The following is a 12,414-nucleotide window of genomic DNA, read 5'->3' as shown; positions in this document are numbered from 1 at the left end:
TGAGGATAAGGGGGCACAAGGTCTTCATCTTGCGGTTGAGCACCAAGCATAAACTGTTGGACAATGTCACACTGAACTGTCCAGGAGACTCCCTGAAATCCTTCAGTAACTGAAAAGACAATAAATTAGGGAACTTCTTGAAGAGACGTCACTCTGTCCCTAACAAGCAATCTAGTAACATTAGACGGGTCAGGGTCCCACATGAGCACCCTACCAAAAGACCCGACTGCATTCTGGATATGCTCATGGGTCCAGAAATCCAAAGGGAAACCGAGTAGGAGAAGCCAACACTCATGGTTAAAGTACAACGCACGCTGATTCCAAGCCTCATTGTGCCTAATAACAGTGAAAGAAAAACCAAGGGCTTGCTGCGGGCCCATAGCCACAAGATTATCTCTGTCAAAAGCAAATCTGAATCTCAAAAGGGCCTGACCCAAATGGGAGCGCTGAATGCTCCTGACCTGAACGTGTCGAACCCCCACAAGGTACTCACGAATAATGTCATCAAATATGTCAAAATTAACCTCGTGTTCTGGCAGCGGCTGCACAAGAACGATGCCCCAATCTTCATGAGCGGAGGGCTGGGGACGGGTGACAGTGTGTACCATGATTTCCCGGTGATCAACTTGTTGCGCCACAAAACCGTGAGGGAGGAATGGAGCGGGATAACTCTGTGGAACGCCATTTCTTCAGAGACTTCGTGAGGAGGGGGTCGCGGGCACGAAGAACACTCCCCGCGCAGATGAGGGCTTGAAGGCGACGAGTTCTTCCACGGCAGCGAAGAGGAAGAGGGTTTTGTAAACAGTGCAAGTTACGTGGAAGGCGAGGAGCCACTTCTCGTAAGAACCGCCTGCGCGAACTCGCCAAAATTATTTAAAAAGGGCGGGGGAGAAGGCCTGCCAGCAGACGAGAGACGAGCAGCTCTGAACCACAGTCGCGGAGAGTACTCCCAGGAAACATTCTCAAACTTACTAGGGAAGGAAAGAAAATCCCTCCTGCAATTCTGACCAGAAATTCCGAATAATTGACGATTATTGCCTAAAATAGAATTTCCCCAGGAAAAACGAGAGTCAATCATCACAGGGTCGGGAGTGCCATTAATGCTGGAGACAAACTTATGTCTAGAAATCTCCTGGTGTTGCTTCAATATCTTCTTGGGCCGCCAAATTAAATTCCGCGAAGCCCAAGGCTGAACACGGGAGCCCCTTAATGAAGACCGAATGTTAAGCCTCACAAAGCGGTCGTTATTGGAGTTCGAATAATTTTGAAATTGTGAACGCCTAGAAAATTTCGCAGAAGAATTTTAACGAAAAACCAACTGATCGACAGAGTGATGAACAGGGTAAGAAATCCGATTGAACACCGAAGATCTCTACCGCAAACCTGAGGAAGAAGGCCCGGCCCTGACCGGACAGCCCAGAGGAACCACATTTGCTCCAGACAAAGCTGGCTTTCGAACAACATCAACAAACGAGGCCTGCAGATTACGACTACGGGAAACCAATTTCCAAGAACTTGATTCTTCATCAGAGTAGAGTTGTCATTCTTTGATCCAATTAGGGCCACTAGAATTCCAAAGATGAAGGTACGCTTTGAACGATGAACAGATATAAGAGTGACGTCTATAGTTTGTGAAACCAACATCCTTGCAGGAAAGCGAGAAGCGAAAAACCTAGTCCGACAAAGGAATAACTCTGAATAGCTCCGTTGATCCACCAATGAAGGATTGAAGAAGAAAGCCCACGGACTCTACGCACAGGCGCAAGGAACACCTGCCGAAAGAGATAACTAAAAAGAACTCATGACGATCGAATTTACCCAGGAGAAGTTTTTTTTTGAAAGGAAGAGGCAAAAGACTTGCCTGTTCATTGTATTAGATGAAGAAAAAATAAGATAAACCACAGGACCGAAAAACACACCAAAAAAGAAAAAATACAAAACACAAGAAAAGCCACCATCCACTGATCTATCTAAGCTACACTAAAAAGGGTTCTCAACTTGATCTTTCACCGTTGTGCAACTTCGACCGTAGATCTCTGTTGTCCCTGGAAAATTCTTTTGTTTCTTTCCAACCATATATTCCACCAGAAGCAGATGAGAAGCCCATCGAAAATCTTCTTTGACTCTTTGCAGCAACGACTCCTTAATCTCTTACACCAGTCGTACAACGATCCGGGGCTAGAAATGCCACGTAGGAAGGACAGATTGGCCCAAGAAAGGATCCTGCCCCACGCCTTGGCAGAAAACGGACAGTCTTTACATAAATGGGCCACAGTTTCCTGTGTTAAGTTGCATAGGCAACAAATTGGATTGCAAGGCCATCCCCGCTTTCGGAGGTTGTCCGCATTCAGAATTCTATTATGCAACAAGTTCCATGCAAAGAAGCGACATTTGGGCTTAGTTCTCGCCTTCCAGATAGGACATATTTTCATTTTACAAAAGTTCGTGGTGAACTGAATTTTGTAGGCGCTACTTGTGCTGTATTTCCCATCAGCCGTCCACCTCCATAAAATAGTATCATCGAGATCATTGAGTTCATGTGTGTTATTGATACCCTGCCAGAGGGAGATGAATTCTTTTGTTTCTCCATCTTGTGTGTAAGGAGAGCAGAAGTGCATCCAGCGATTGTTTCTAAGAGCTTGGTACACCGAGATATTCTTCCTCTTGGCTTTCATGTATAAGGTTGGTGCAATGTTCCTTGGCGTCTGACCCCGAATCCAGCTCGATCTCCAAAAATCAGCCGTTTTGCCGTTTCCAATTGTTACAGTTGTGGATGCATTGAATAGATCAACATCTGCTTTATCACAAGGGAGTTGCAAGCGAGTCCATGCTTTATCTTTATCTGTCCACCGAAGCCACAGCCAACGAAGTCTTAACGCTCTTGCAAAGCGCTCTAGATCAAGGATGCCAAGCCCCCCCTTATTCTTTGGTAAACAAGTTGTAGCCCAATTCATCAGACAATGACCCCCTTTGCATGAGTCCAGATTTTCTCCTTTTCAAAGGAAATTTCTTCTGATCTTATCAATCCTTTTAAGTAACCATTTTTGAGCTGGGAAAACAGTTAGTAGATAAATTGGTTGCGCGATCAACACAGATTTAACCAAGGTTTCCCTACCTGCCTTTGAAAGAAGTCTACCTTTCCAGCCGGCTAGCCTTTTATTGATTTTCTCTATTATTGGCTGGAATTCAATTCTTTTTATATTCCTGAAGTGAAGTGGTAGACCGAGATACTTTCCAGGGAATTTTGAGTACTTTCCAGGGAAAACTTCCACTAAATTTGGCCATAAAGATTATGGATACCTTATCGGGAAAATTTCTGTTTTTTTCAAAATTGATCTTTAGACCCGAACAACCTTCGAAAGCTTCCAGAATTCTTTTCAGGACTTTGAGGTCTATTTTATCTGCTTTAACAAACACTCCCGCATCATCTGCATATAGGGAGCAGCGGAACTTCGCCCCATTAGGTAATACCCGGCCCAAGAGCCCCTCATGGGCTGCCATTTCAATCATACGATGAAGTGGATCCATTGCAAGAATGAAGAGAAAAGGCGATAGTGGGTCTCCCTGACGTACCCCTCGCATGTGCTTGATTGCTTCAGTTTGTTGTCCATTAATAATGATTTTGGAAGACGATGAACCAAGGATGGTGGCTATCCAATCTCTCCACTTTTGGGTGAAGCCAAGAGCTCTTAGGACATCTAGGAGATATGCCCAATTAATAGAATTTAAAGCTTTTGATATGTCTAGCTTGACGAATAGAGCTGCCTGTTTGCTCTTGTGAAGTTTTTAATTACCTTCTGGACATATAGAAAGTTATCATGAATTGATCTCTTTTGAATGAAGGCGTTTTGGGTAGTGGAAACAATTTCATTCATTCGCGGTGCCAGCCTTGATGCCATTATTTTGGTTATAATCTTCATAAAACTATGGATTAGGCTGATTGGTCTAAACAGGTCTATCTTGTCCGGGTTCTCCCTTTTTGGTAGAAGAACGATGTTTGCCTCATTGACCAGATGCAGACTTTTGCATTTGTGATGATAAAAATCATTGATCGCTTTGGAGAGGTCTTCTCTAATCATCTCAAAACAGCCCTTGTAGAAAAGTCCTATGAAGCCATCTGGTCTAGGCGCTTTCTCTGGATGCATGCCCATAACCAGGTTCTTAATCTCATCGTCATTGATCATGGCGTCCATATCAGATAAATCAAAAGGAGAATAGCCCAGGTTTTCCCAACAAATAACATTGTTCCTCTCACCTCTACTCCCAAGAATCTCAAGGAAATGTCGGTGAGGCTCTTGCAGCTTGTCTTCTTGGCTAGTTAACATGCGGGTTCCACAATTTAAGGATCTGATAAATTTTTTTCTTTTCCTGTGATTGGCCATCAAGTGAAAAAAATTTGTGTTCGCATCACCCAACCGCACCCAAGTCTGTCTAGAGTGTTGTCTAGCATTAGATATTTGGATGCCCGCAAGGCCCAGAATTTTGATTTTTAACCTTCTTCTAAAGTCAAGCTCATCGCTAGATAGTCTTCTATTTTCCTGAGCTTTTTCCAGCATGGTAAGTACGATCTGAATGATAGCCAGCTGCACTTTGATGTTACCCACCGTGCGTCGTCTCCAGGCTTTGAGGGCTCTGGCCGTGCGGACCATCTTAACATGTAACCGCAGGATGGCATCAGATGAGTTAACCGCGGGCATCCAAGCTTGTTGTACTACTTCTTTGAAACCATCAATGTGTACCCAGAAAGATTCAAAACGAAACCCTCTATAGAAATTACAAGAAGAGTGACCCTGCATTAATAGAGGACAGTGGTCCGAGGTCATGGTGCAGATTGCCTGCAAATTAGCCGATGGAAAGAGAGCATGCCACTCTGTTGTCGCCATTAATCTATCTATCCGAGACATCGTAGGATCATCCTGTTCATTTGACCAAGTGAATTTTTTTCCAAAAAGGTCTAGCTCTAGGAGCTGTAGAGCGTCAATAGTTTGGTTGAACTTCCTCATTACTCTTTTGTTGATTGCTCCCTTGTTTTTTTCCCTCACTCTCCTTATCATGTTGAAGTCTCCTAAAATCAACCATTCAGGTCTCATCAGGTTAGAGATGGTACACAGTTCAGATAGAAAGATAATTTTTTCATTCTCCTGCTGGGGGCCATAAACAGCCGTTAAGTCCCACACCACGTCCTCCAATCTGGAACTGACCCTAACTGATATTGAGTAGATTGAAGTGTAAGTAATTGGAGCAATATCAAAATAGTCTTCGTCACAAGCAATAAGAATTCCACCCAATGCTCCTAGAGAGGGTAAATGTACAGTCTGCTTTGCAAGCTTGCAACCCACAGTTTCCTTTCATAAATCTTTAGTCCAACTCATAATTTTTGTCTCCTGGAGACAAACAATAGTTGCGCTGGTAGAAAGAATCGTTTGCCTCACACTTTCACATTTAGCACGGGCATTCAAACCTCTCACATTCCAAGATAAAATACAGCAGTTTGTATTCATTAAAAGATGAACCCTCCTCTACTTGAACAGACATTGCCACATAAAGAATATAGCATAGCTAACATTTGATGCAGACTGGCAAGCTTGTTCACCAACAGTAAGATACACATGTCACATGAGACACACAAAAATTCCAAACTGAAAATAGTAAGATACAGAGGTACAATGATCCAATGATTCGAAAACCACCTCTAGGACCACCAAATACCATGCGACGACCAACAGTGAAGCAAAAGAACCTTCAGGACATCTTGCTCTGCCCCCTGACACGAACAAGGGAGAACTAACTTGGGATACATAAAATAAAAGACTAGAACCACTAGTAGCTGAACATGACGCTCAGCTCATATTTCGGGAACAACCTCGATGATGGGGGCTTTGAGTGGCGACACCTTGCTGCCCCTGGACCTGCTTCCTTTCTTCCCCTTGCCTTGATTTGCCAGCTCCATAATTGCCTCCATCTGCTCCTTGTTGAGGGGTTTTGAGAAAAGGCTTTCAATCTGTTCAGTCAAATTTACATGATTATTGGAGGTGGAAGTACTTGAACATTGGTATTGTATGGCTGCAGAATTATTTAACTTTGCAATGAGAATTTCCTGAGCTTTGGAGATGGCATCGCGGCTGCCCCCAATCTTTAATTTTTGTTTTGCTGCCAACCTGCCACTCGATCGTATACTAGTCGAGATAATATTTTTATTTGCATTTACACCTAAATTGTCTGACCCTCACACTACTGGTGATATGGCACACCTGTTTCTGTTTGGAGGGGATTGGATTAGGGGTGGTTCTGGTATGTTTGTGATTGACTCAATGAAGATCTGCAGGTTATCATTTGAGTTAAGCTGATTTTCTATTGGCAGGGGAGTGAAATGACCTGGAGTGTTGTGGCTAGCAGTCGGAACCTCATTACTAGATAAAATCAGTTGTCTATCCTCGTCTACTACATCATTCCACTGACTATTTGATTGAATATTGAAAACATTTGACTCAACTTGTGCATCCTTGTAACATAAATCTACCTGCTCTGCATCATTTGTAGGTTGACTACCAATAACAATAGGGACCGGAGAAGGAATAGCCCCCTTAGCAGCCCATGGAGGAATCAAAGCATCAGCAATAACTGAGACATATGGAGCATTTACCTTGGAATTTGCAGCAGCATGAGTCTCCCGCACAACTTGAGTGGTATTTTCCATGTCGCCCGATGGAAAAGGACTTTCAGCAGCAGGCTGTCCTTTAGAAACATCTGTAGGCCAGATATCTGAGACGATAGGATCTGCAAAAGAGACTACTTTGTTCTTTACCTTGGGCATCCAGCGTGCTGTCTGACCCATTCCATCCCCCCTCCGACGGAAAGGAGTGGATGGCATGTTTCTTCCACTCGAGCTGTAACAGTCCTCCACACCACCACGGCATCGCGAGGAGCGTGCCCACCCAGAGAGACTACGGTGCCGACGAGTGCCCTGCTGCCTATGCTGGTGAAAGTCTTCATCTTCGTCATGGTCCCAGTCCCGACACATGATTTCCCTACCTTTGTGCTCATCTGAACGGTCCCTTTTTTTCTCCAGCCGAGTCAGATGCACCATAGCTCCATACGAATTCTCTGCGAGGCTTTCGATTCAAAGGCCCCCCTGGTGCTCCTCCCACAGATGAAAGAGAGGTCCTCAACCACTTCGATATGGTTACGAAGCGTGTAAACATGACCTTTTTATATCTGTTGGAACATCAATGTGAGCACCAGCAAGAGGTAGAGGAGTGCTGACAGGTGGCAAATCCTGGTCAGGCTCAGAGACCGTCAGCCACACCTCCTTGGGGATTTCGCAGGGGTTAGAGCACCAAGCCCAAAGGTCAAAAGAACGAGTACGCTCTCTACGTCTAGAGCGCTCCTGGACATAGTGAATGGTGCAGCACCTGCCCATGGCCGTGGATGCCACCTCTTCACCCCAGCAGTGGACAGGGATCCCTTCAACCCGAACCTTAACTCTAAACTCCCAGCTTGTCTTTCTAGCATAGCTCTCCTCGGACCAGTCACCGAAATGAAACTCTCGCCCACGATATGAAACCGATCTTCTATCAAGTGCCCATTGTTTTGTTCTTGCGTCAGGGAAGACAATAAAAAACTGCTCTGGGTAATGCTTAACTAGTTGATACTGACCATGGCGAAGATCGAACTTCTGTCTCAGCATGTCTCCTGCCGAAAGGATGTCAACCTCATGGTTGTTCCCATCGAATGAGCAAACCACCGCCTTGCTGATGAGGTCATCCCTGCGACGACGGAAAGAGCCAGTTGCTGAAATGGCGCAGGAGGCGCGCGCCGGCCTTGCCCTTGGATCTCCTGGGTAGTGAGCCTCCATGGTTTGGCCCTCCTGAACTGCACAGAGGTAAGATTTTTTGTGTTGAACTGAAGAGGCGTTGAGTGCAGGTTGAGGGATTTGTTCCTGCTCCTTATGAAGAGAGTTGTGTCGCAACTGGGGCTGTTGCTGGTGTCTGGAGCTGATATTGTTGGTATTCTGCATTGAATGCTTCACTGGTTCAGGCAGGGAGGGAGTTGAATTGTGCCTGCTCCTGTAGTACATCCCTGGGCATGTCCTAGCCCTATGTCCAGATTGTAGACATCGCCAGCAACGAGTAGGCGTCGAGCAACAAAAAGCTAGGTGATCTGGTGAGAGCCAGTTATAGCATTTACCCTAGAGCTTCATCTTGAATGTGTTGGGTCCTTTCACATCCATCTGCTGCCGCGTCGGGGATCTCCTAAGATTTTTAACACTCTTGCGCCATCAGTGTCTGGGCCTCACCACAGCCCAACCACCTTCTTCCACCTCCAGAGCGTCAGACCTGAGTTGACTGATGCGATGGCGGTCATACCCTCTCGAGTCCTGTCTGCCGTCCACGGTCAGGTGATGTGAAGTAGCACTGTTTGCATTGAAAGCATTGAAGCCAGCCTCATTGCAGACAACCGGGGGAACCGGCGAGCTGCCCGCTGCCCACTTCAACTTCTCTGAGACCGGGATCCGGTTTCGCGCTAGCTGATCCAGAGGATCTTCCATTGAAGAACACCTTCTCAATGGCTTCAGGCGCTGGAGCTGACCTAGCAGGTAAAGGCGAGGCGTCGCTTTCTGCAGCTTGCTTCTGTAGATCCAGATTTGAAAACGGGTCCTTGTCTCCATGGAATCTATCCTTAATCTGCTCCATAAGACACGGATCTTCCCTTGTAGAACTTACCGTAAGGGAGGAACTCTGGATATTCCCGTCGTCAGATCTTGAAACAGCCTTTGGTGAGGTTGCGGCGACAGCCGCGGCTTGAGTGTGACCATGGGTTGGGGCGGATAGCAGTCTTGCTGGGCGGGTGGGGTAGCGGGGGGTGGCTGTTGATGGCGGTGGCGTAGGACGGGCAGGCGGCGGCGGAGCGCCGCACGGGAGCACGAGCGCATCGCGGAGCTGATACTACCTTGGTGCTAGAGACCCGGGAGAAGATTGATCGGGCAATTGAACTTATGAAAAATCTAATCTTGAAAGCGAAGGTCGTCGGAGAAATTGGGGGCCCCATGGCAGAGCTGGGGGGCACTACGCCGGACAACGAGGGCAGCCTAGCCGGAGCGCCGCTCCGCCATCGCCCGAGAGCATTATGCTTATTATTACTTAACGATATGTGCGAATCATGGCATGGTCACGATCTCTCCTGAAAGAGTGTGCATCACGATACCAAAAGGCTTTTTTCTTTCTGATATCCTGGCAATACGTGAGGCACAAGGGCTTTAAAAGTTAGTTTTCTTTCTGACATCTGCGGCAAATGCAGCTGTCCCTTTTCAACGTGAAGCCGTTGATATGCATGAAGTTCCTCTCGCGCGAGGTATTTGAATGACAAAGTGGATGATTTCATTGAAACTTTGTCGTAGAGAACTCAGCCACTCAGGAAAGAACAAGCTTGAATAATTATGACTAGGGATGGCAACGGATAAACTATCCGCGGATAGTGTCTCTGGACATCCATATCCGTGACTTATATCCAATATTCGAACTCGTACCCGTTACCCGCTATGGATAACAAACAGTATCCACATCTGTTACCCGCGTTTAACGGATATCCGCGGATATATCCGTTTGCAGGGACTGAGGGGAGGTGGTGGGCGCAGGGCGCAGGCGCGCAGCCCCGCAGCGACTGAGGAGAGGTGGCGGGTGTGCATCCGGTAGCAGGGACTGTGGTGGCGGACTGGCGGGCGCGGCGGCGGCACCCGGTAGCGGCTGTGGTAGGAGCCGGAGTGCCGGACTGCGGCGGGAGTCTTGGAGAGGAGAGATGGAGTGGGCAGTGGCGGTAGGAGTAGGAGTGGGAGAGGAGAGATGGAGAGGGTCTGGAGCGAGACTACGAGAGCGACCGAGCGAGGGCTTCGCTTGAAGCCTGGAACCCTGGAACCTGGGCTTGTGGCCTTATGGGCTGTGGCCCGTGGGCCTGTGGGACGGGAGTAAGGGATATTTTAACGGATATTCGGGTATTTGGGTATGGATACTGATTTTTCGTATCCGTTTTAAAAATATCCACGGATATCAAGTGCTACCCGTATCTGTATCCATAGGTACAGACTCGTACCCAAAACCATGCCCAACGGGTTTTTTATCCGCGGGTACACGGATAAATCACATCCATTGCCATCCCTATTTATGACGTTGAAGTGCTCCTGGCAGTTGAAAGGAAACTGGATGCATGATGAATGCTTATGTGCCAACAAGAAATGTTTTATATTAAAACTTTAAAAAAAGATGAAATGCTTTATACAAACAGTCAAATAGTAGTTATGTTCACACACACATTTATTCTCTGATGATGTGCTTATAATGTATGATCCTGTATCTAGGTTCTCAACATGACCAGTCCCTGGGCATGGAGTCGCATTGTATATACCATTCAGATAAGATGGTCAATCCTCTCTCTTCTGTTCAAAAGAAAAGGATAGCCAACAGCCAATGAGTTACAAACCACCAACCTTCCATCTTGGTTGAACAAGTTCAAGTTGTCGCCACTTCCATTCCAGCATCATGATACAGCACTATTCTCTTGCTCTGCATGCAGCATTGGCAGTTGACTGATGCATACTAAGTAATTCACTTAGGCGCTTTATCCAGGGTTTTCTTTAGATCAAGAAGTTTTGACCACCTTTGGCTGGAAGTCTTCTTCTTCTGGCTACCACCATCTGTAGAATTAGAGACAAAAAGTGTCATGACAATGATCTGTACATTACTGACTGAAATTAAGAAAGCAGCAAGTGCACACATTGCCATACAACTGTAGACTTCTCGCAGGTCTCCGAACATGAACTCTGCACATGTGATGTTTACATATTAATCAGTAATGTCACTGGCTAACCTAGCTAGCATGCAGGCTGTAATCAGGAGCAGTGTTTCACCTTCGTGGACGCAGTTAATCGTACGGTCTCTTGGATTACCGAGTCGAGATCGACTTCGTCTCCTGGTCTGACATAGATGACCTGTTTAGAAGCGGAAACAAGTTGGAGAGAACTGACGTGAGTGATGCTTCAGAAGTTAGAACAGAAAAGGTCTCAGCGCTGCTTCAGAGAATTCGTACCGATGGATCAGTGTCACCGAGATCAGGCAGTCCACTCTGGTCTCGCCTGGTTGAAGACAGCACCGTGAGATTGAAGTGCTCATCGATCTGAAGAGCGAGAGCGTGTCAGTTGTTGAAATATATATATGACTGGATGCCTCCGCGTATGTGCGGAACCTGAAATAAGATTTTGTTTGCAGGTCTTTACGTTTGTGCAGTAGGGCAAGGAGCAGGAATCGCATATCTTTCTGAAGGATGTCAGGACTCGCCCTTTGATCGACATCCCAAACTGAGTATGCTGAAAACAAATTAAATCACACAAATATCAGTTTCAGTTCCTCGCCTGCAAACCTGTCTACTTGATCTAACTCACGCCACTGTTCTTCAGACATTAGACCCAACATTAGCTGATAGCCTGATAGTGCACGGGCACGCTCATCATACATTCTGTTGCTCTGTAAACCCTAGGCAATTACCTGCTGGACAAGAAGGTGCACGAGCACATCAGCGTCCCTCTGCCCGTCTTCGACCAGGTCGTCTAGTCGCAGCTGCCGCAACGTCAGTGCGATGTCGCTGCTCCACTGATCACCTCCGCCGCACGACGTCCCGACGGAGATCAGGCTCTGCCGCGCGCCGCCGGGTGCCCTCCGGCGGGTCCTCCGGAGGCTCTGGATCGAGACAAGCAGAGTTTCCAAGGATCACCCAAACAGATTATCGCGAGCTCATCCCCAACGCTGCGCCCTGTACCTGTGTGACTTGCGCTTTCTTCAGTGGCGGCTCGGTCGTGTAAGCATCGTCTTGGGTGGAAAGCTGCGCGTGGACGCTGAGGTTTCTGCATCTGGTGCTGCCTCCGCTGCATGCCAGCTGCGTGGCGATGGAATTGGGCAGCAGTCTCAGCGCGTGGTTGCAAGCTCTCGCCATGATATCGGAAATTGGCCGTGCAGTGCAGCGGAGCCTGCTGGTCCAGCTGGCTGCTGTGGTGCTGAAGCCTTGAAGATACTACTGTTACCTTATCAGCTTATCGTTGCCTCCACCGTGCCTAAGTGACATGTGGATGTGGCGCTGCTTTGAATAAAATACGTGCGTCACCGTTAGATGCCTCTGCAGTGCTGTGAATGAGTCTCACTACAAATTCAGTTTTCATCTACACAAATATAGTGCGATCACGAATTGTTATATGAGTTTAGTATTTTGATCTCCTGTGTATCCACGACTACTAAATTATACCAGTGATATACTCCTTTTTCGTTCAAGAAAGATACAATTCTCTCTTCTTTTTAGAAAAGTTATACAGAAAAGTATTAACATTTAAGATGCAAAATAAAAACTGGAGTATTAATTAATTATAGAATATAT

General features: G+C 46.7%; 1 protein-coding gene across 1 annotated transcript; it reads right to left on the bottom strand.

Annotated features, from left to right (window-relative positions):
- Nucleotides 1-10,256: 10,256 nt before the first annotated feature.
- Nucleotides 10,257-12,092, bottom strand: LOC100278189 (uncharacterized). The gene is made up of 7 exons (NM_001151546.2): nucleotides 11,806-12,092; nucleotides 11,535-11,726; nucleotides 11,267-11,356; nucleotides 11,080-11,166; nucleotides 10,901-10,981; nucleotides 10,768-10,813; nucleotides 10,257-10,687 (listed from the first exon to the last, which is right to left on the bottom strand). Exons 1-7 carry the CDS (start codon nucleotides 11,977-11,979, stop codon nucleotides 10,599-10,601), a joined length of 759 nt encoding a protein of 252 aa, NP_001145018.1. The 5' UTR covers nucleotides 11,980-12,092; the 3' UTR covers nucleotides 10,257-10,598.
- Nucleotides 12,093-12,414: the final 322 nt, after the last annotated feature.

Source organism: Zea mays, chromosome 2, assembly GCF_902167145.1.
Source record: "Zea mays cultivar B73 chromosome 2, Zm-B73-REFERENCE-NAM-5.0, whole genome shotgun sequence".
Taxonomy (NCBI): domain Eukaryota; kingdom Viridiplantae; phylum Streptophyta; class Magnoliopsida; order Poales; family Poaceae; genus Zea; species Zea mays.
This window is presented reverse-complemented; position numbering and strand designations above follow the sequence as displayed.